Here is a 25244-nt window from a genome sequence, read left to right on the forward strand (position 1 = left end):
TTATTTTATTTATTTATTTGACAGAGAGAGAGAGAGCACAAGTAGGCAGAGTGGCAGACAGAGGGAGAGGGAGAAGCAGGCTCCCCGCCCAGCAGGGAGCCCGATGCAGGACTTGATTCCACAACCCCAGGATCATGACCTGAGCCAAAGGTAGATGCTTAACCAACTGAGCCACCCAGGCGCTCCAGAAGTGCTAAGATTTTAAACTCTGTATCTCATAGGGATATCTCATATTTTTTGTCCAAATAAGCTAAGACATAATATTGGACCCTGTGGTCATGTACACTGCTGGAAGTATAAATTTGGTTTAAAATAAGATTTCCGAAAGTCAGTCTAGCGAGACAGATCAGACAAATCTTTAAATCTGTCAACAGACTGTGGTCTGATTATTCCATTTCTAGAAATCTATCCTTTAAAAGAAATCCCAAATGCACAGAGATGTTTATCTAAGGATTCTTAAAGCATAGGAAAATAGGCAACAAGCTAACTAGCCACCATCAGAACCGATGAGTCAGTCCATAGCCTTGTCATAAAAGATTACACGACCACAAAAATGTCTACGAGTATTTGTTAATGGAACGGCAGTGCTCATGAGAGAAAAATGCAAAACAGCATATAGGTTAGGACTCCTGCATGAAAAATGCAAAGAAAACAGTCAGACAGAAAACATTATGCAATGCTAATAGTTGATCTCTAAGAATGGTGAATGATGAGTACCTTGTTCTTGTTTCTTTGTATATTTCTTTCTTTTTCAATTATTTCACAATTAAAATGCATCATTTTAACTTTCATAATGAATAAAGCAATGTTTCAACCATGAATTTTGAAAATCAGAGCCTGCGTTGGCTTGTGGGATCAGGACGAGCTTAGAGAAGGTTGTATTTGAAATGACAACTGACGGACAGAGGGAGAGGGCATTCCCAGAGGAGGGAACAGCACAAGCAAAAGCAAGTGGGTAGGTTCTAGGAGGAAAACACAGCACTCTGGCTTGGCTGGCAAATTACTAACAGAAACTGCACATGCCCTTCTCCTCCCCCAGAGCCGACTTCACTCCTCAATCAGAGCCGTGTTCCTTCTTTTCAGCAAGGCACTCCTTGATGAACAGTAGCTGTGGCTACCATCCAGATCAGCAGGAGTGTGCAGGACAGAACAACCAGCCGCCATGCTTGCTGTAGTCTAACCACTTCTAGAGTCGATGTAAGTTTTTGTTACATCAAGTAATGCCCTAGACCATTAGGATATGAAACTTTAGAAATCAGTGTTTCCAGTACGACCTGTGTGGGTGAAAATTTCCTACTGTTTAGTGCCAACTCCGATTTTGAGCACTCCTCAAGGCATATCCCAAAGGTCCATTTTCCCATCCAAGTGGATGTCTAAATGCACAAAAGAGAGAGACAAAGGAGGTCTTACTCCATTCTCTTAAGTGAAACACTGAGCTGTGAGGGAGTCAGCTAGGCAGAGAAAGAGGGTGTTTCTCTTCGCACAGAGCAGGAAGTGGAGAGGCGGAGGGACAGTGTGAGGAGACAGATTAGGGACCAGTGAGATGAGAAGAAAGGAAGTAGTGGGACCCATTATTGTCAAGGTCTTTGCCCTCTACTGGTTCTTAGTACACACTTTATGGGGAAGGCAGTCCTTTAAAGAGCTAGATAAGATGGACCAATATAAGCACCTTTTGGACTTAGAAACATCAGTAAGAGAAGGAATACAAGTTAGCTGATGCCCCCTCCCAGGCAGCTTAAAGTGACTTAAAAAGCTGTTCTCTCCACACTGACTCTGGGGATGGGGTTAGCAAAGATTTTCTCATCACCATCTGAAATTAAATGGCTGTCCTATCCACCATCTATTAGAGATCTATTACTTGGCAGACCTCTCCTTTAAAAGAAATCCCAAATGCACAGAGATGTTTATCTAAGGATTCTTAAAGCATAGGAAAATAGGCAACAAGTTAACTAGCCACCATCAGAACCGATGAGTCAGTCCATAGCCTTGTCATAAAAGATTACACGATCACTTACACAGGATCTCTAAGCTCATATACCCTGCGACACAAGCATGATTTCCCTCCGCAGTGTTACAAATGAAGTCCAGGAAAGCTGTGACATCCCCAAGAAGAAAATGCTGGAATCAGTTTAAAACAGATCTGTCTGGCTCCAAAGTTGCCCTCTTCCTACCACATTATACCCAAAAGAGGGAGATCTCAGGTCATGTAGACCAACATCCCTCCTAAAGCAGGTGTCTAATCTACCAGATCAATGACACAGGATATTCACTCACTGAAGAAAGCAAGAATGCAGCCAAGGGAGCCCTATTCTCCCAGGAGACCTCCCAGTGCCTGAGCCACTCAACTCTGCCAAATCCAGAAAGGTGACAGAACACCGTGGAGACAAGACACAGGATTTCCTAGACTCTCCCCTTGAACCCAAAGGAGAAATTATTCACACTGCTTGTTGCAGACTTAAGCAGCGGCTCACACACTTTAGAAGACATGCAACCAAGATCTGTGCCTTGCACTATTCTAACCCAAGTCAGGGTGTAGCATTTTGTCTGGGTCTTAATGCTGTTGCCATAGCAAAATGACAAATGCTTGACAGCATAATCACAGCTGCCAATCTTCCTAAAATAAAGTGAACTTGGAAGCATTCAGGGAGCAACAGTATAGACATAGAAGTCAATTATATCTCAAAATCTCATTCCTAATATTTGTGTCCCCTACCAAGATCCACTGTTAGAAAGGGTTTGCAGTTCATCTGCTAGGCTGCCTATTTTTAAATTTGGATTCAAGAACCCGTTTTTCAAAAAGGAGGGTTTGGGGGGACCATTTTAAGTGAAATTCCTAACAATTAGTTCAACCACTTTGTAGAACTACATGGGGATGTATTTTCATTTCTCCTTTTGCACCACCTGAGAGGAGCAGTCAGGGTGTGCTGATGGAATTTTCACAAATACAGATCTCTGTAAGGGGCCTGCTTCCAGAGTGAGGAATGTAAAACACTAGCCAGGGACACACGGGACGTTGACCTATGATACAGATCCTAAGACAGGGTTCCTAGGTTGGCTGTAAGCTCCATTTCAACTACTACAAAACAAATAATATTTAGATTATAGATCTAGGCCTAACATCTTTGGTTTTGGTTTAAATATTTCCCTTAAAGAAACCAATGAAACAAAGTAGGGACAGAAGTAGATTACTTCCCTCAATCCTACATGAGTCTCTAGTCCCCTGTTCTCCACTTTCCCACCCCTGACCCCACACACTCATGGTCCTGTGTACACGCGTACCTGTGCGCCCATACCTTCATTCACACTCTTCCTGGGCCCAGCAGCCAGTCATCAGTTCCATCCAGACCCTGGAGCCTCACAGCAGGGCTATTCCTGGGTCTGTCCTGTTTAGCATCAGAGGCTGGACACTGTACCAGTCAGGGAACGCCATTCAGAAAGACTATACTGTGACAGACACTGTACAGATGCATCTTGACTACCCTGGCTGCTACTCACCCTTTGAGTAATTTATAAATCATTTATAATCTTGGGTCTCTTTCCCTCCCATCTTCTGCCATTTCCAAATTGCACAAGCTTATCCAGAAATGTGATTGATAGTAAAGAGGAGAGGCAGAGAGAACTACCCACACAAAGGTACTCGTCCTTACCTATTTCCTGCTGGTAAGACAGGCTCCAAAACCTGTAAAGTGATCAGTTAATTCTCAGAAGATACAACATATACAATCATGAATGCCTGCTACCTCACTACTGGACACAGCACCTGGTTAGGGCAAGAGCAGGGAGTCCTGAGGGCGGGGGCCAGGCCAGCTCAACCACATACCATCTAAGGAACTACCAGGGCACTGCAGGGCACCATGAATTAAGACTGATGGGAATTTTAGGTCCATTAATGTTCTCAGTGGGGGAAAGTGACAGGTTGCATTAAAGTTTCAAAAGATCACACAGGTAGAAGGAGGAGATTATAAGACAGAATAGCCTGGAATGAGGCAGGTAGAGAGAAAACAGAGGCCTGGGAGAGGAGTATTCTAAAAACTGAAAGGACAAAGAATCAGTAGGGCAGAGGATGCATTGAGGTGGGGCTGGAATGGCCCTAGGTTTTGGGAGTAGCGGCCTGGGTGAGAGGTATGGCCACTGAGATAGAAACAGGGCATCTGGGGAAAGGATGAGCTGCTTCAGATACAGGATCAGAGAGACCTTGGCTACCCTGGCAGAGACTGCTACTGGACCAACAGAGGCTGGAGGCCAGCAGGGAATTCCTGGGTGAGAGACACAGACTTTGGAGACATCAGCATAAACACGATCACTGAAGATCTAGTCATGGATGAGATTCCCCAGGACTTTCCAGAGAATGAGGAGAGTAGAAAGGCCTCAACCCAACGCAGGAGATACCAACATCCAAAGTACAAAGGAGAGGTCTGGGAAGATAATGGAAAAGAGAGACCCATCGAGGAGGAGCCGCCCTGCTCTGTGCCGGAAAAGAGAAAAGCAGGTGCAAGGTTATCTTCCTAAAGAGATGCTGCTTCCAAGTTAAACCATGACATTAAGACACACTTCTAAGCCAAAAGACAAATCCATCTGAAACTGAAGTTCCATGGAGAAATATGCATTTTAAAAGTCTCTTAAAAAACTATCCATCTGTCTGCAGATTTTGGAGAAGTACTAGAAAAGAAAAAAGAAGGAAAGCTGCACATGGGAACGGGGAAGGGAAGGCAGGAGGGAACAGGGAAAGTAGGGGGCTGTGTTGACACGCCCAGCTGCCATGATGGCTCCACGTCCCGCCCATCAGTCCATCAGTCCGTGGCTCCCTCCCTCTCCCCAGACGCGACCCCAGCCCTTGAAGGCTAGTACTGCATAGACATTGTAACGGTCACTGACCTTTAGTGCCTCAGTGTCCTCGCACATAAAAACTGGAAAAAGCAACTCCTACTACCTCCTTTTACTGCACGCATGATCTCTGATGAATCACTTAGCTTCCTGTCTTTGGCTTATGCATCTGCAAAGTGGAGTAAGGAGACTCATAGGGTTACTGCCGGAACACGGGTAAGGTGTACAATCAGAACAATGCCTGGCACAGCACTCCCGCCACGTAAGGTCCAGCTCTAACAGGTGGTTCCAGATAGCCCTTTTTCTATGTTTCAAAGGACCAAAAGCTCTTTAGGTACAGGCTTCTCCTAGTCTCCACGCCCTTTACCTCATTATTAATTATAGTAGCAGTGGTGAATTATTTTCATGTGAGAAGCTGTTCTTAGCCTTGGCTAAGAATAGAATTCCTTATGAAAAGTTTTGGTTTTTTTTTTAAGATTTGATTTATTTATTTGACAGAGAGAGATCACAAGTAAGCAGAGAGGCAGGCAGAGAGAGAGGAGGAAGCAGGCTCCCCACTGAGCAGAGAACCCGATGTGGGGCTCAATCCCAGGCCCTGAGATCATGATGTGAGTGGAAGGCAGAGGCTTTAACCCACTGAGTCACCCAGGTGCCCCCTTATGAAAAGTTTTAAAAAAAGTTTTAAAAAGAAAGCCAAACTCCATTCACATAATTTGTTACAAAGACCTTTCAAGAAGTATAATTCTCAGGAAATAAAGAATACTCACACAAGAATTCTTCCAATGAGGTCTTACTAATGAAAATAAAATAGAGCAAATAAATATACATTTTAAAATACTGAAAACAGTTCATGAACCAAAAACTAAAACTGACTCTTTATTTTCTATTCTATGTGTTCTAATTTCCTGGTGGATTTTTCCTGCCTCGTAATTTGTACATGGCAAAGAGACAATGGATTTGTGTTCCAGGAGCCTCTCATTTGCCTGCAGGGACCAAGCATGCACACTTCTGAAGTAGAACACATTTGCTGAGCACCACTGCATTCACCAAGCACCTCCGCAGGCTGTGTCTGGAGTCATGAGGTGCCAGACAGTCTGCCAAGCCTCTTCTGAGTCCCCATCACGGCACAGAGTGTCAGGTGAACAGGAGGCACCCCCGACTACAACCCAGGGAAAGATGATCATTTGCACAGGTCTCAAAGGCCACGAAGACAACCCAAGGGGGCATGCTACTTTTTCAGCCACCTTTCAGTTCTTAAGTTTATTATCTGCTTTTGGATACCATGAAATCTACAAAATTACCACCTTGTAGATTTCCAGTTCCTATTTATAAGAAAGACACATCACTTAGAAAAACAAGACTGAATTTCAGTCTCTAACAACTCAAAAGCCCAAAACATGAGCCATCCACCAGGAACCTTTTCCAGGCCAGGCCACAATGAACCTGCATGGAAGAAAATTCTATCATGATATAAACTTAAAAACGTAAGGCAGAGGTGCAAGACATTATTTCAGAACAAAGACTCTGATGTCAAACTGATGGGGGAAGAAGACTGGCTTTAGCTAGAAAATCTTGGCCAAGCTTCTTAATCTCTTGTGTTTCATTTGGCTCCTTTGAAAAATGGACATAACAAAGCACTGAACTTATAGGTGGTCGAGATGAAATGTCAAGTACTTAAAACAGTGCTTGGAGGACGTTAGCAAGATGGTAGATCAGCAGGGCCCAGCTCATATTCCCCAGCACAAACAACCACTTGGCAACAAGTCTCTTTGTGGGAATTTTGGGATCCAAGTAGGAAGCTGCAAAACCCAATGAAGCCTAAGACCAAGAAGCGTCACTTGGAGAAGGCAAGCCCATGCCCCAATGGTATGCAGTGAACCCAGCTACAGACTGAAAGCAGACTAGTCCCTGTGGACTTGGCTCCAACCCAGCCTAACCATGGTCCTGAAACCAGCTACAGCTACCAAAGGACCCCAGAGGAGCCACATCCACCCATGGCCCTTTTATCACACCTACCAACCGCAGACCTGATTGACCTGAGTGGTCCTGTGACCTGACCCCAAGCCCCACTAGAAGGAGTTCTAGAGTCACTCCTGCTGGCCCAGGGACCCAGAAACAGCCATCTTTTCCCCTGGCAGCAGGTCCACAGGCCTCACATGTAGCTGTGGAATCTGTGGCAGCCCTGTGACTCAGTTCCAGGACTATGCAGTCTGCAAGCAATGCCATAAACTCAGGGAACTGGAGGAGATATGCCTGTACGGGCCCCCAAGGACAGGTCTTCCAACCTCAGTCCCAAATGTAGATCCCGAAGAACCCTGAGACCCTACTCTAACCCTCTTCTACCCTGGTCCAGAAGGCAGTGCTGCCACCCAGAAACCTGGTACAAATATACTCAGGATATAGGTGGAACCACAGCCATCCGCAAGCTCCCTGGTGAGGTTCACCAACTGCACACCTGAAGATGGCCCTACAACCAGCCTCTAAACCTACCAACTACAGTCTCAGAGTCAGTCCTGTCTACCCAGAATAGAGGCAGGATCCATACCTATCCACGCCCCTGGTTTGCCAGTGTTGGACCCAACTGCAGACCCAGTAACAGAGAGATTGCCCTCCTCAACTGCAATCCTAAGGGCAGTCTCATCAATCCAGGGACACAGCAGGAGAAGGTCTTTACCTGGTAAAACCAGCTGTAAAGACAGGAAGAAGTGTTTATTGCTTCAAATACACAGACATCAGCTCAAGGTTACATAGAGCATGAAGAATCAGTCAAACCAGCAACACAACAGGAAACTAATAAAGCCCTAGGAACCAACACATCAGAAATGGATATATATAAATATCATGACAAAGAATTCAAAACAATCATCTTAAGGTAGCGCAGTGAGGTTCAAGAAAATAAAAGTAGCTCAACAAAATCAGGGGAAAAAATGCATGAACAAAATGAAAATTTCAACAAAAAGGAAAGCAAATCAAATAGAAATTCTCCAACTGAAGAATACAATGAATGAGAAAAGAAATACAATAGAGACCCCAACACTACTCTATCAAGCAGAAGAAAGAATCTGTGAACTCAAAGACAAGTCATTTGAAATGATTCAGTCAGAGAAGAAAAAAGTGAAAAAGACTGAAGAAAACCTATAGGATTTATAGGACGAGGACAAGTGAATCAATATGTGCATTATAAGGATCTGGAGAAGGAAAATAGGACAAACAAAAAGAGAAGAAGGTTTGTTTAAAGGAAAAAATGGGTGAAAATTTCCCAGATTTTCTCAGGTTCTTCAAGCGCAAAAGTTCCCAGATAGGATCCGCTCAAAGATTACACCAAGACATATTATAATTAAATGATCAAAAGCCAAAGATAAAGAGACAATTTTTAAGGCAGCAAGAGAAAAAAAAATGTCACATACAAAGGAACCCCTATAAGGCTATATGCAAGTTTCTCAGCAGAAATTGTGCAAGCCAGAAGAGAGTGGGATGATAATTCAAAGTGCTGAAGAAAAAAACCTGCCAATTAAAAATAACATACCCAGCAAAGCTGTCCTCCAGAAATGAAGGTGAGATAAAGACTTTCTCAGACAAACAAAAGCTAAGGGAGATTACCACCACTAGACCTACCTTGCAAGAAATGCTAAATGAAGCTCTTCAAGCTGAAATGAAAGAATACTAATCTGTAACCAAAAAAACACACAAAACACAAAACTTACTAGTAAAGGTGCATGTATAAACAAACTTAGAATACTCCAATACCATAACGCTAGTAATTTTTAACTAGTATAAAAAGTTAAACGCAAAAATATTAAAAATAACTATCGTTACAATAGTGCAGTAATGGCCAAACAACACACACACACACACACACACAAAATTGTGACATCAATGACACAAAATGTGTTTGGGCAGGGAGCAGAAGTGTAGTTTTTGTAGCAACTGCAGGTACATTTATGGCTTAGACTTTAAGGTGTTTCATGTGAGCCTCCTGACAACCACAATGCAAAATCCTACACTAGATACACAAAAAATTAAGAGAAATGATTCAGAATGACTCAGAACACACCCCCAAAAATCATCAAATCACAAAGGAAGACCACAGAAAGGAGGAAAGGAACAAAAACTACAACAAAGGCAGGAAATGATGAACCAAATGACAAGAGAAAGTCCTTACCTATCAATAACAACTTTAGATGTAAATGGATTAAATTCTCCTATCAAAAAATAGAGTGGCTGAACAGATTTTGAAAAAAAAAAAAAAAAAAAAAAGACCCAACTATATGCTACATACAAAAGATTCACTTAAGCTTTGAAGATACACACATGCTCAAGGAAAGGGATGGAAAAAGATATTCCATGCAAATGGTAACCAAAAGAGAGCAGGGGTGGCTATATCAGACAAAAGACTTATATCAGACAAAAGAAACTTTAAATCATAAACTATCAAAAGAGACAAAGAAGGCCATCATATAAAGATAAAATTCAACATATAACAGCTATAAATATATATGCACCCAATATCAAAGTATGTAAATAAATAAAGCTAACACTGACAGATCTAAAGAAGAAAACAGATAGCAATATAATACTCAGAGACTCCACTCTTTGTAACAGGCATATACAGTACTGCCTACCAACAGCAGAAGAACAGACATTCTTCTCAAGTGCAAATGGAATATCCTGCAAGATAGATTCGTGTTATTTCACAAAACAAGTCTCAACAAATTCAAGCAGATAAAAATCATTTCAAGATTAGATTTATTTTTTAGAAAATTTTATTTATTTATTTGACACACACACACAGAGAATACAAGTAGGCACAGCAGCAGGTAGAGGGAAAGGGAGAAGCAGGCTCCCCATAGAGCAGTGAGCGTGATGTGGGGTTCAATCCCAGGACCCTGGCGAAGGCAGACACTTAACCAACTGAGCCAGTCAAATGCCCCAAAGTTAGATTTAAATATAATATCTAAAACTATAAAATTCCTAGAAGAAAATATTGGTCTTGGCAATTTTTTTTTTTTTTAGTATGACAGACACCAAGAGCACAGCTGACAAAAGCAAAAAGAAACAAGTGGGACATTATCTTACTTTAAAAACTTCTACACAGCAAAGGAAGCAACCAATAAAATGAAAAGGGAATCTATGGAACAGAAAAAATATTTGCAAACCATATTATCTAATAAGGAGTTAATATGTAAAATATAAAGGAACTCATGTAATTCAATAGCAAAGAAACAAATTACCTAATTAAAAAGTGGGCAAAGTATCTGAACTGATATTTCTCCAAAGAAGACATACTAAGGACCAATAGGTACATGAAAAAATCCTCAAAAAAATCCTCAATGTCACCAATCTGGACAGGACATCAAAATCACAATGAGATATCACCTCACACCTATCAGGACGGCTTACTATCAAAAACACGAGATAAGAACTGTTGACAAGGGTGTGAAGAAAAGGGAACTGTTATACACCATTCATGAGAATATAAATTGATGCACCTATTATGGATAACACATGGGAGGTGCCTCAAAAATTAAAAATAGAACTACCACCTCATCTAGCAACCTCACTTCTGGGTATACACCCAAAAGAAATAAAATCACTATCTTGAAGAGTATCTGAACTCTCATGTTCATTGCATTACTCACAACAGCTAAGGAAACAACCTAAGTGTCAATGGGTGAATGGATTTTTTTAAAAAGCTTTTATTCATAAAAAATACAGTATTATTCATCCTTTAAAAAGAAAAAAAAGCAGTCATTTTCACAATATGAATGCACCTAGAGAATATTATATTAAGTGAAACAAGCCAGACACATAAAAACAAATACTACATTATTTCAATTATATGTGGAATCAAAAAAAGTCAAACTCACAAAAGCAGAGAATAGACTAATAGTTGCCAAGGATTGGGAGAAGAAGAAAATGGGGAAATATTGTTCAAAGTGTACAAAAATTCAGTTATGCATGATTCATAAGGTCTGGACAGCTAATGTGCAACGTGGTAACTAGTTAATAAAACTGTGCTGTAGACTTGAGATTTGCTGAGAGAGTTTATCTTAAGTGTTCCCACAATACATACACAAAAGATAATTATATGAGGTGATGGATGTGTTAATTAGCTTGATTGTGGTTATCTTTTTATAATGTATACATACATCAAAACATCACATTTTATACCTTAAATGTGTAAAACATTTGGCAAGTATACCTCAGGCAAGTTAGGGAAAAAAAAAAGAGTAAAGGAAAATTCGAAATTACCAAAATTTTTAAAACCAGCGTTTGGCATGTAGTAAGCCAACTATTATGTTACTGCTAGTTATCACATCACCATTTTTTTTTCAGTAGTTTTTAGTTTAGTTTAGTTTAGTAGTTCCAAGTTTTTATTTAAACTCCAGTTAGGCAATATATAGTGTAATATCAGTTTCAATGGTAGAATTTTAATGATTTATCACTTACATATAACACTCAGTACTCATCAAAAGTGCTCTCCTTAATGTGTATAACCCATTTAACCCATCCCCCCATCCACCTCCCCTCCAGCAACCCATCATTTGTTCTCAAGAGTAGAGTCTGTTTCATGATTTCCCTCTTTCTCTTTTCCCCCTACGTTCATCTGTTTCATTTCTTAAATTCCACATGAGTGAAATCATACGGTATTTTTCTTTTTCTGACTGACCTATTTCACTTAGCATAATACACTCTAGCCCCATCAATGTCTTTGCAAATGGCAAGATTTTATTTTTTGTAATTAATATTCCATTGTGTGTGTGTACACATACACACACACACACAGACATATCTTTCTTATCAGTTAATGGACATTTGGGCTCTTTCCATAACTTAGAGTATGCTGCTATAGACACTGGGGTGCATGTGCCCTTCAAATCAGATTTTTGTACCCTCTAGATAAAACCTAGTAGAGCAACTACTGGGTAATAGGGTAGCTCTATTTTTAACTTTTTGAGGAACCTCCATACTGTTTTCCAGAATGGCTGCACCAGTTTGGATTCCCACCAACAGTGTAAGAAGGTTCCCCTTTCTCCACATCCACACCAATGTCTGTTCTTTCCTGTGTTGTTAATTTAGCCATTCTGACATGTATGAGGTGATATCTCATTGTAGTTTTGATCTGTACTTCCCTGAGGATGAGTGATAGTAACATCTTTTTATGTGTCTGTTAGCTATCTGCGTGTCTTCTTTGAAAAAATGTCTATTCATATCTTCTGCCCCCCATTTCTTGACTAGACTATTTGTTTTTTGGGCATCATCAGCATCTTTTATAAATAGAAAGGTTGGAAAAATAAAATAATAGAGAGTCTAAAAAACACTCAAATGCAAGATGTTTCCAAAAAGTACCTTAAAAATTTCAACAAAGGAATGAATCCCATCTGAGCACGATGGATAATCCTTTTAATGTACTATTAATGGATCCTATTAGCTGGGATCTTGTTGAGAATCTTGGCATCTATATTCATCAGGGATATGGTTTGTAATTTTCCTTTTTGATGGGGTCTTTGCCTGGTTTGGGAACCAGGGTAATGCTGGCCTCACAGAGCTGGTTTGGAAGTTTTCCTTCTGTTTCTATTTTTTGAAACAACTTCAAAAGAATAGGCATTATTTCTTCTTTAAATGTTTAGTAGAATTCCCATGGGAAGCCATCTGGCCCTGGACTTTCATTTTTTGGGAGGTTTTTGATGACTGCTTCAATTTCGTTATGATATTTGGTCTATTCAGATTATCTACTTCTTCCTGTTTCCGTCTTGGTAGTTTGTAAGTTTCCAGGAAGGCACCCATTTCTTCTAGCTTAATTTGTTGGCATACAGTTGCTGATAATAATTTCTAATATTGTTTCTATTTCTTTGGTGTTAGGCATGATCTCTCCCCTTCCATTCATGGTTTTATTAATTTGGGTCCTTTCTCTTTTCTTTTGGGTAAGTCTGGCCAGTGGTTTATCAATCTTATTAATTCTTAAATTAAGAATTCAGAATCCTATCCCTTTTGACTGGAGAATTTAGTCTATTTACATTAAAAGTAATTATTGATAGGTATATACTTACTGCCAATTTATTACTTGTTTTACAGTTGTTTTTGTAGTTCTTCTGTAATTCCTTTCTTCTCTTGCTCTCTTCCTCTTGGGTTTGATAGCTTTCTTTAGTGATATGCCTGGATTCTTTTTTTTTTTTTTTTTTTTTTTTTTTGTATATCTATTATAGGTTTTTGATTTGTGGTTACTGTTAGGGTGATATTTAACATCCAGTACATATAGCAATTTATATTAGATTGATGGTGGTCAATTAAGTTTGAACCCATTCTAAAAGCATTAAATCTTTGCCCCACCCACATTTTATGTATGTCATACTTCACATACTTTTATTTTGCGAATCCTTGACTGATTTTCGTAGTTCTAATTGATTCTATTGCTTTTGTGTCCTAACCTCCACACTGGTTTTACAAGTGATCAATCTGCTCCTTTTTTTATGTTTTTATGTACCTGTGAAATTTTTTTCCTTTTGCAATTTTCTTACCCCTGATTATGGCCTTTCCTATACACATAAAGCATTCCTTTTAAAATTTCTTATAAGATTGGTTTAGTGGTAATGAACTCTTTTAGTTTTTGTTTGTCTGGTAAATTCTCTCTCTTCTATTCTGAATGACAGTTTTGCTAGACAGAATATTCTAGGTTACAGGTTTTTTTTTTCCTTTCAGCACTTTGAATATAGCATGCCACTTGCTTCAGGCTTGCAAAGTTTCTGCTGAAAATCCAGCTAATAGCTTTAGAAAGTTTCCCTTGTATGCATCTGTCTTCCTTTTTCTTGGTGCTTTTAAAATTCTTTATCACTACTTTTTGCCATTTTAATTACAATATCTTGGCGTGGCCCTCCTTGGGTTGATTTTGTTGAGGGCTCTCTGTGCCTCCTGAATCTGGATGTCTGTTTCCTTTTCTAGATTAGGGAAGTTTTCAGCTATTATTTCCTCAAATAAATTTTCTCCCCCAATTTCTCTCTTCTCTTTCTGGGATTGCTATAATGCCAATATTGTTAAGTTTGATGATATTGCTGAGTTCCCTTAACCTAGTCTCATTCTTTATTATCCTTTTTTTTCTTTCTGTTGTTCAGCTAGATTCCTTTCCACTACTCTGTCTTCCAGCTTGCTGTCTGTTCTTCTGCTTCCTCTGGTCTATGATTTCCTCTCTCTAGTGTGTTTTTAAATTCAATTATTCAGTTCTTCATCTCTAATTGATTCTTTAAAAATAGAAGTAGAAAACATAAAAAGAACCAATCAGAGATGAAATTTCTATCAGGAATATTGCTTTATCTCCATTTTATTTAGTTCTCTTGTTGTGATTTTGCCCTGTTCTTTCATTTGAGTCATATTCCTCTCCTTTTTTTGTCTAACCCTCTGTGTTTGTTTCAATGTATTAGGAAAGTCATTTATGTCTCTTGATCTTAAAAGCACTGGCCTTACAGAGAATAGGTCCTATAATGCTCAATAGTGCAATGTTCCCGCTTCACCAGAACCTGGCACTTCAAGGAGTATCTCCTGCATGTGCTGCATGCACCTTACTCCTGTGGTTGAGCCATGTTTGCCTTCAGTTCACTCAGTTACAATGGCTCTCTTTACCTATTGTAGGCGGTGTCTGGTCACTGCATCATTAAGGGGTCAGTCTGGGGCCACACTGGGCTTGTAGTTCTGTCAGACCAGATGCCTTTCCTCAGCCCATTTGCCAGGGCTGCAGTCACACTTAACTGCAGTGTGTCTCCCTGAGTTGTTCTCCTGAAAGGCTTTCACTGGTGGGCAGGGCCTGCAGTCAGACCAGGTGTCTACCCCAGTCCATCTCTTGGGGTTGTAGTGAGTTGCTGTGGTTGCAGTGAGTTGCAGAGTTGCTGTAGTCACAGCGATCTCTCTTTGTGCTGCTCCCTGTGAAGTTTTTGTTGGTGGGTGGGACTGGCAGTCAGACTGAATGTCTGACCCCAGCCCACTGCTGGGGCTGCAGTGGGACTGTTGTGTATGGTTATCTTCTCCTCTTGATCTTAAAAGCACTGGCCTTATGACTTCCCTGAGAGGAGTCACTTTGGAGTGCTGTTGGGCACTGCTGGGGCTGACTAAAGAATGAGAAGCCTCTGGAGCTGCTTTAGATAGGCTCCTGCCTAGTGGGGCTGGTTGGACAGGGAAGTCTGCAGGAGAATGTGGGAGTGCAGGTCACATGGTATTAGTTAGTAAGATGTATGCTGGTCTTCTTGCAGGATGAGACATGGAGCTGCTTTGGAGGGACTTCTGCCAAGTGGGGCTAGTTGGATGGGACAAGTCCATAGGAGAACATGGGGGCAGGGCATGTAGTATTAGCAAGGCCTATGCAGCTGCTTACCGGTACTGCTTGAAGGAGGAGATCTGACGAGCTGCTTTGATGGGACTTCTGTCAGATAGGGTGGGTTGGACGGGGCAAATTCAAAGGAGAGCACAAGGTAGGACACATGGTGTTAACAAGCTATATGGAGAGTGTTCAAGCTGGTTCTTGCAGGTGTCTGGGTATTTAGTCCAGGCAGGGGGCGGTTGTGAGAAATGGCTTCTGCCAACTCTTTTATTCTTGGAGAAAAGTCTCACTGACTATAAAAACTCACAAAGTTAAGCCCCTCTGCTTTCAAAGTCAAATCTTATGGGGAGTCATCTTCACAGTGCAGGTCCCCTGTGTCTGGGGTACCTGGTGTGGGGTGTATTTCTGTTCCTTCTCCATGCTCCAGGCTCCATGGTACTCCTCCAATTAATGGTTCATCTCACTGGATAGTTTGGATCCTGATTGACCAGGACCATGCCCTTCCTACCATTTCTCAATGTGGCTTCTCTAAGATTCATTGTGGAGTGTCTGTTCTTCCAGTCTTCGGTTCATTTTCTGGGTTAGTTACACCAGTGTGGCTATTACTAGGTGTATCTGTTGTATGAGGTGAACTTAGGATCCTCCTACTCTGCCATCTTCCCAGACTCCTTGCCAACCCCTTTAGTCTCACAGGAGTAGGATGACTCCTGTCCAGAAGGCAGTCTCCAAGGGCAGTCATTCCCCACAGAGACGATCATGAGGCAAGCCTGAGAAGCCACCACAGTGATGGCCCCAAACACCCAACTCAGGGGACCAGTGTGAAGACCAGTTCCTTTCCTGCAAGGAAGTGGAAAAAGCATCAAGTGCATCAGGTAACCTGTGGTCTCAATTCCATGATGACAGAAACCTTTTCTCTATCTATGATTTGCCCTCCTGTGCAACTCAGGAAAATTGGAAATAAACATCAACTTCCACAAGGCTGAGTACCACATATTTTCACACCTCCTACCAAGAACTCAAAGCATGAAACAGACTTACTAATAAATCTTCACTTCAACCCAGCGCAGCGAGTTGTGGCACACACTTACTCACTCACTCCACTGACCATCTATCTCAGCAGGGCTTTGGACTGCACAGATTAGTTTCCCACAGAATAATCTTGTAGGCAATGTGTTAATGGACTGTAAAAAAACTTCACTAACAGTGATTTAGCCACAATATTTATGTTAAGCAGTAGTTTTTTCAACCTTGTATTATGCAAAATAATGCCTCTTCTTCCCTTCAAAGATGTCCACCAACTAATGTCTGAAACCTGTATGTCACCTTACATGGCCAAAAGACTTTCCAAATGTGATTAAGTTGAGGATCTTGAGATGGAGAGATTATCCTGGCTAATTTGGGTAGGCACCATCTATTCTATTCACAAGAGCCTTTATAAGGGACACAAGGAGGCAGAAGTGAGCGAAATTTGAACATACTATTCTTTGAAGATGAAAGAAGGGACCAGCAATCATGGAATGGGTGCAGCCTTTAGAAACTAAAAAGGCAAGGAAACAGAGTATGCAGTAGAGCCTCCAGTAGGAATGCAGCCCAGCAGTCCTGCTGACACCCTAATTTTTAGTGAGTCCAATGTAAGACATCTGATCTCCAGAACCTCAAGATAGTAAGTTTGTGTTGTTTTAAGCCATTGAGTTTGAGCTAATGTTACAGCAGTAACAGAAAACTAATACAGACCTCATAGCAAGTTTTTTTTTCCTTAGCACAATATCCTCACTCTTTTCCCAATGGCTCAATTTATGGGGATCTGCCCCATATCCTCCACTTTCTTCATTTTCCAATCCATGAACCCCCTTCTAATTTTATACCTTCCAGACTGACCCTAAATTAGCCATCTTAACAATAACCTCTAAGAATTCTCATGCTCCTGACATACTACCATGGTCCCAGCACCAATCCCAACTCTAGTAGCTACCTTCTCATTCCTCTGCTCCCTTGTCATTCAAAGGCAAGTCAGGACACTTGGCTGTATCCACAGGACTATTAGAAATGTTCATTTAAATCTCAGCCAGCAATGTTCTGCAACGAAGAGGTATACACCATCTAAGTGGCCCTTCCCACAATACCTCTCTCAGACCTTTGCCATTACTTAAAGTTCAGATGCTTTCCAACTCGGCTTCTTGGATTACTTTAACAACAACAACAACAAGTATCTCACCCAGTTGCCCCACTAAACCTAAAATATTTCTACACCTTTCCCCTTGCTCACCTCCTCATTTCCCGACTCAAACCACATTCTCTTTCCTGAGGTAAATCTCTACATCCAGGCTCCTGCTCTCATTCCACACCCCCTCTTCCCATATCTGCTAAACTTTTCGGAACCAAGGTCCCCTAAAAGCTCAAGGTCTAACAGGTTCACAGACCACAAATGGGCAATTAAAATACCTCTGCTAGGAGGTCCTGAAAGTGGTTTGCCCAACTCTGGCACTTAACTCATACCCGAGGGGACAATTAGCATGGTCTTCCTAGACATCACCTAATCATCTTCAACTATGGTGGGAGTTCAAATGGAAAAGTAAGAGGGAAGGGAAACAACCAGAGATCATGTGGTGCCTTCGGGGACCCGTAGCAAACAGTTTAGTCTGGCTGGGCTGACTACAGACTGTCGTCTCATCATCAGAAGCACTGTGCACCTGTTAAAAAATAAAGATGCCTGGGGCCTGCCTAGAGACAATGTTCACAATCTGTTTATCCAGCCTACACAGAGTTGTCTCAAGTGGGGGATTTTCCCATGGACTCCCTCAACACTAAGGCACTTCTCTTTCTATAGGTGAATCACCTGAGTCGATGAGAGCTTAAGTAATTTACTCAAAGATTACCAGCCCATATACAAAGAGTTGAGATTCTACAACACATGGTCGTGTCATCATCTATTATGGTCTGAATGTTCACGTTCCCTCAAAATCCATATGTTGAAACCCTAATGCCTGATGTGCTGGTTTGGGGCCCCTAGGAGGTGTTTAAGGCCCTCGTGAATGGGATTAGTGCTCCTCTAAAAGGGATCCCACAGAGACCCCTTGCCCTTTCCACCAAGTGAGGACACAGCTAGAAGGTGCTTCACTACAAGTCAGGAAGAGGGCCCTCACTAAGATTCAGCCATGCTGAAGCCTTGATCTTGGACTTCTCAGCCTCTGGAGCCATAAGAAATAAACTTCTGTTGTTTATACCAGTAGGTGGTATTTTGTTATAGCCTCCCAAATGGACTGAGACATCCAAGCAGATGCTGACAATTTTAACAAGATGACATGAAGAATGTAACGTGAAATATAATTAGAATAAATATATAGTCCTCAATTTCAGTTTTTAAAATTATAATAAATTATAATAAACATCTCCACAACTTTTGTGAGGATTTGTGGGTTACCCGGAGCCCATATTTAAAAGATTGAAGTGTCACTGAAAATTCAATGTGAATCTCTTGGCTTATCTTATCTGCATATGACAAGGTCCACACTAGGGCTGTGATAGAGCCAGTCAGTCACACCTATAGAACAGTGTGTCCTTATTGCTCAAATAAGTCACAGTGGGGAAGAGATAAGAGGCAAGCTAAAGGCTTCATGACAAAATATACTCACTACTGAACTCTCTCCTAAAGCAGTGCACCAACAACCCAGCCCACTTAAGTATGCGACATCTTTGATGACAAGATCACAGGAGAGTACAACAGATACCACAGGAACAGACAGCAATGACCTTGTAGATCTCACAGAGATGCAGTAGCTCATGAAGCCTATGGAAGGGACAAAAGAATCTGGTAGCTAAATCACTAACAATGACCAAAGGAGAAGGATATGAAATAAAAAAGATCAGGAGAAGCTAGAGGTGGGAATTGGGGGGGAAGGGTTGATTACTAGAATATAGAATTCTGAGGGAAAAAAAGACAAAAAACTTTATGATCATGCCTCTAATTTCCAATGTCGAGTGAAGACTATCCTATTATTCATCATAGATTTTTGTCAGAAAAATTAATCTCTCTCCCACCCCCAAAATGGATTCATAATTACAAAAATACTTAGATAAAATTAACTCATTTTTATAACTTGAGCTTTGCTTTTTCTCCCACTATTAACAACAAAATTTTGGCCCTTGTTTTAAACGGATTAGTTTTGACTTTTTCTAGGACCAATCAGTGAGAATTACTTGAGTCTAACAAAGTGACAGAGTTTTCAAAAGGCAGCTGTGAGGATGGTGAGAGGATTCAAAACCACGTCCTTGGAGAAATGACAGAAGGGAATGAACCTTGAGAAGAACACAGTGGGGACTATAATAGCTGTGGTCAAACACTGAGGGGTTGACACTGTGATTCTATTTCTTCTACAAGGCCCAAGAATGTAGAACTAGAACCAGGTAAAAACAACACAGTCATTTCTCCTCAACATAACAGAAAACTTAAACTACTGAGATTGTCCAAAAAACTGATGCATTGTTTTGAGAGATTTTAAGTTTCCATCACTGCAGGTGTTCAAACAGATTAGAGCTAAGTCCTAGTACAGATGCTCACAACTAAACAATGACCTTCCCCTCTCCTACTGTAGATCCACTCAGTTCCTTCACCCATGATCATTACCCACTAATCTGTTTACTCATTCAAATATTTACGGAGTCCTGTTCTGTGGCAGGTCCTGTTCTAGGAGCTGGGGATATTTCGGTTAACAAAATGGAACAAACTTTTGCCCTTATAATGTAAATCCCATCATATTTTAGAGGTAATAGATACAGAGAAGGGAAGGAATTGGTCTGAGCAGGGAGGCTGGGATTTATACAGGGTGTCACTAAGGGTGACATGGGAGAGGCCTCATCAAGAAGAGATGACAAACACGAGTTCTAGGAAAATGAGCTGTCATCCTATGGCTAGATAATCACGTGACCACGAGCCTAATCCATGCACTTCTGGAGTCACGTCCCCCCAGCTGTCCCCCCAGCTGGCCTTTATAACCGTGCACAAAAGAAAGCAAGGGCCAGTTAGAGCCCCAAGTCTGGCTCTCCTCACATACCTGGGCCAGGCTTTCCCTACTTCAGAGCAAGTGCTAGCCACTGGGTTCATTTATCAGTGCCAGCTCTCATCCTCAGCACCCCGCCTCCCTTGTGCCTCTAGAGGAAACAAACTCCCCACAGTCTTCTTTTGCATTCAAATTGCACATTGCTCAGATTCCAAAAGGTCTACAAAGTGGGAGGGCTGAAAAGGTTAATGTCAGAGAACTGGGACCCAAGGGCTGCCACAACTGCTGGCATTCCAGGGCACAAGAGACATATGGCAAGGAACAAACGAACAAACAAAAAAACCTTAAACACGACTTGGTTCTAATCTCTAGCCTCCCAGGTTCTAATCTCTAGCCTCTAACGTCATAGGACGTTAGAAAAATACTCAGTAATCCTCTTATTTTCCTTAGTTTCAAAAGACAGTGTTCACTTTTCAACCCTCTTTCTAGGAGAAGACCTCTCCCTTTTTTTAGCCTAAGAAGGGGTTGTTCTTCTGTGGCAACGACTTTGAAACACACGGAGCAGTCTCCCTTAAAGGCTTCCAGTTTGGGGTGCCAGGGGAGAAACAGAAAAATACTGATGCCAGTCCCTCCAGTCGGTAACCCAGCAGAGTTCATTCCCCCAGTGAACAGATCCAACAGAACACCCGGCACTTGCACTGGGCAGAGTTGTATTAAATAGTACACTGCATGTTTCTAGGCTCATTTCGGAGCCCTTGGAACAAACACGACAAAGTATATTATAAAAGTGTCAACAACCTGACCTCCAGAAAGTGACTGCAATAACAATATCTAGAAAATGAGGCACTCTGATAAAAAGCCCCTGAGAGGCCCATACCCCTAGAGCCTAATTACTCCCCAGGTTCAACTAAAGCACAATCAGACTTAAATTTTTTTTTTTTCTCTGGCTTCTAAGGTGCCACTGCAGCTCCATGAAGACCGCTGGGAATGACTTTCCCAGGGCTACCAGGAGACAGTCTAGCACTTTCAGTCTTTCTGGAGGCACTGTCCTCGGGGCCTCACAGGAGCCAGTGAGCAGAAGAGAAGCAGAGAATTTTGGAATTTTATTACCCAAAAAAGGCCCTGGGATTCCCTGATTCTGTGACCACATTCGTGACCTGGGTGCCTGGGACCTAAGCAGCTGGCAGAGTGACAGTGGGGGGAGGAGGGGGTTAGGGAGATATAATGAGCGGCCTCATCTGCTTTTCCTGCAATTCATAGGAAACTCTGAGATACCAGAAAGGAAAGGTCACTTCACTAATGAGCTCCTAAGAAGCCTCCCTGGGGAAGAGGCGGTGCTCTCAACAGCCTGTTGTTCCTACTTTAAAGCCCTCTCTAGGCTTTAGGGTGAGCCAATAACCAAATTTCCTGAGACAGTCCTGTGGACTGATGTCTGCTGCGCGGGCCCAGTTACTAAGAGCTTCTGATTTCATTCTCCCAAGCGTCACAGTTTGGACGCTAGATTACATGGGTCCCCTAAGGAAGTGTGACTGAACTCTAGAGCATATTTTGCTGGTTCACCTGCTTCATGGAACACAGATCTCTCCAAGCCCACCCCTGGCTTCAGGACACCCTATGTGCAAATCCTTGCCACGTCTCTGTGGTGTCCAGCAGTGGGAGAACCAGTAGCGCAGCACAGGGAGGCGGAGGCCAGCTGCCTGGGTTTCTATCTCAAGTCCCTCACATTTCACAGCAGCTGAGACTGTGGACAAGTTCTTCATAACATCTTCCCTTTGAAATAAAATGGCAAAAGAAGTCATTGCTAAGTTAATATTTGTAATCAGTTAATACTTGTAAAGTGCTTACTTAGACCAGCACCTGAAACAGGGTAAGTACTCTATAAATAATGTGCGATAAGTAAAAAATAAATATGTAGCCTTTATGTCTAACAGGTATGTGAATTTCTATAAAGGGATGGGGGGAGGGGGAGCCCTTTTCAAAACAGTTTCCGGTTGCCCTCCCTACTTAAGGATTTCTTGCTGCCTGGTCCCAGGTGGTGCTGGCTAGGAACAGAGTGCTGCAGGGCTGGAATGGAATGACTACTGCTAGGAGGATGCCCTTTTTCCCCCAGCAGCATATAATCAATTACAGTTAAACCCATTCAAGCAGAACAAAGAAATAGAGGCAACGCTCCTGGGCTCCTGGGTTGCCGTTGGCTGTCAGAAGTCCCCAAATATTTCCATCGGTAGGTATTTTTATGTGCTTAACGTGTAGAGAACTCTTTGCCTCCTCACATATCTGGTAAATGTGATTGCACACTTACGTATGTGATTCAGGATTTCGAGCATCAAAGGTGCTCTGACAACAGCCAATTTTAGATGAAATTCAGAGCAACCAATTTAAGATGAAAACATCTCAGTACCTATCTCATGCATAAAATTCCATGTGATGAACTATATTTAAAAAAATCTTACTTCCTCAGAGAGACACCTCTCCCCCAGAGACAAATCAGGTGCTTAGGATAATCATCTCATGAAAGTGGGCTACACCACACCGTTGTACTGAAAGCAGAAATTACCCATCATCTAGATATTTGACTTTGAGAACATCAGCTTAGTCATTTCGTTTTCACTGTTGTCACAGTTCTGCCTTTCATATCATCTCAACCTTTCAGACATGACTTGAACACTCTATTAAGATGAGAAATTCCTTTGGAAAGGAAGCTTCTTTGGAAAGCACTGGGTCCCTGAAGCAATCTCAGCTACATAACAGGACACAGCACCACACACACTAAAGCCCAGGGAAAGGCAGGACAATGGAACGCTAGATAATTTTATCAAAAGCTGATTTGAAAAGGTGGCTGGGAGGCGGGCACTGCATGCATTAAGTACAGATTCATTGGTGTTTAGGGAAACAGCCCTTTCAGATTCACTTCCCCCATGTTCTGTCTGGTGAGTCACAGAGATGTGATACCTAAGGTTTTAAAATTCTCAACAAATGCAAAGAATGCATGTGAGGAGGCACCATACAAAAATACTAAATAAGAAACCAAAGAACAATAACATGGGCCTGGGTGGCTCCGTCAGTTAACCACCAGCCTTCACTCAGCTCAGTTCATGATCCCAGGGTCCTGGGATTCAGTTCCCCCATAGGGCTCCCTGCTCAAAGGGAAGTCGGCTTCTCCCTCTCCCTTTGCCCCTACCCCTGCTAGGGCACTTGCTCTCTCTCTCTCTCTCTCTCAAATAAATAAATAATCTTAAGGAAAAAACAAAAAGTCTGCCTGGAGCAAGAAGCTTTTCAAAACATCAACCTTACTTTCGAGTGCTAAGAAGACGTTCCCATCCAATATTTCCTAATAATCATCTTTTAATCAACTAAGAAAACCAAGTAATTTCCAGCACAGATACCCAACTATTAAAGTTTTACAGGCCTCTAAAATAGAAAACACAGAAAGGAGTATAAGTATTCATCACCCATTCACTCTGATTTCATTAATTTAATGCAAATTTCCTTCAAAGTAACGAAGACGAGCAGGGAATTGGACAAACCCTAAGTCAGACTCCACACCCCAGGATCCTACTAGCTCACCTTTTAAAAAACCCGCTTTAGAAAAAAGGGGGAGCCCCCCCATTGGGGGGCGCAACTTCCCAGCCCCAGGGCAGGGCGGGGTGGGTTGGAGCGGCGGCGGGAGTGTTGATTTCACCGGGCGCTGCCGCTGCCAGTGGCTTCAACAAGTTCCCTCTCTAGGCTTCCAGAAAATCACGCCCAACACCCAAACTCTCCGCGGAATTTTTCTCTCCAAACTGGAGACCGTGCGCTTCATTTTCACGCTTAGGAATGCCTTCTCCCGCTCAGCGCGGCGACTTCCCTGCTATTCCGTGACATTTTCCCACAACTACGAGTCCGCGCGTTCGCACCTCCGCGCTCCCCCCACTCCAACCTCGAACCGCACGCGGCCTGGACACTGCGCCTGCGCCGCTCCCGGGACCACCGCCCCCTCCCCCGCCGCGCGGAACCCCCTCCTTCCCGCCCTCCTCGAGGGAACTTGGGGTACAACGCGTAAAGGTCACTCCTGAGTCCTCCAGACCGCCGCGACGAGCAAGGGAAAAAAGCCAGCCCGGAGCGCGGGAGAAGGGGTGTGGGGAAGCGTAGGCGGTCTTGGGTGGGGAACAGGAGGGGAGGCCGGGGGGAGCCCGGGGGTGGGGGACGGATGGGACCTTGTCACCAGGATCCCCACACATTCAGCAGCCGGACTTATGCAGGTCCGCGAGCCTGTGGCTCTCCGCCGCTCGACCTCTCGGGTTCTCCCGGATGGTCTTTCGGGGGCGTCCCGGCACTGCACCCCGCTCGGCCCCCGGCATTGTTCGCGCTCCGCTAGCGCGTCTGAGAGGCGCCCGGGGAAGCGCGGCCCGGCCTCGGCCCCTACCTCCACGAGCAGCCCGAGCAGCAGCGCCGCCACCCTCCGGGGCAGGCGGCTCATGGCTCCGCGTCCTCTCCGGGTGTGCCCTGCTATCAAGTGGCGGGCGCGAGTCGGCAGCGGCACGTCCCCCGTGGGCCGGGCGAGAGGGCGGGGGGCGGGGCGGGGATTCGGACCCCGGGCCAGCCGGAGCTGGGGGCGCGCGGCGGCCGGCAGTTGCGAAGCCGAGACGCGCCGCGCCGCCCTGGCTGCTCTCCGCCCAACGCTCCGCCCCCCGGCTCGCGCGCGCTCCCGGCACGCCCGCTTGGGCACGCGCCCGCGGGCACCGCGGTCCCAGCCCGGGCTGGAAACGCGGCTGCTGGGCGCCCGGGTGTGCGACGCCTGGAGGCGCCCGCCGGCAGCCGGGATAGGGCTTGCGGGGCCAGGCGGGTGGGAGAGGAGCTGTCAGGTGTCTCCTCCCTCGATCGAGACCGTCCTGTCACGCTCGAACAGACCCAGGGAGGTTTTTAACAGAAGCCAAGTCTTCGCGTGCTGAAGCTTGTTTCGGAGGGAGGTGGCTGTAGAGGAACCTGTCGCTGCGTCTGGCATCCAGGGCTTCTCTGTTCTTCGCTCTCCCTCCTCTTCCTACCGAGAGTGCACTCTGCCCACTTGTGACAGAAAGGACAGCCCAAGGGAGAGGGAGCCCGACTGTGAATAGAAGGCTCCTTACACCTCACTTCTC

At 43.4% G+C, this 25244-nt stretch overlaps 1 protein-coding gene across 1 annotated transcript in view; it reads right to left on the reverse strand.

Moving 5' to 3' along the window:
- The window catches only part of VOPP1 (VOPP1 WW domain binding protein), a 109175-nt gene extending 84380 nt beyond the window's left edge, over window positions 1–24795 (reverse strand). The window contains exon 1 of the mRNA XM_059397209.1: window positions 24533–24795. Within this exon, the coding sequence (XP_059253192.1) occupies window positions 24533–24586 (54 nt within the window). The 5' untranslated portion in view covers window positions 24587–24795. The remainder of the gene's footprint in view (window positions 1–24532) is intronic.
- Window positions 24796–25244: the final 449 nt, after the last annotated feature.

The sequence above is a fragment of the Mustela nigripes genome, chromosome 4, assembly GCF_022355385.1.
Source record: "Mustela nigripes isolate SB6536 chromosome 4, MUSNIG.SB6536, whole genome shotgun sequence".
Classification (NCBI taxonomy): Eukaryota; Metazoa; Chordata; class Mammalia; order Carnivora; family Mustelidae; genus Mustela; species Mustela nigripes.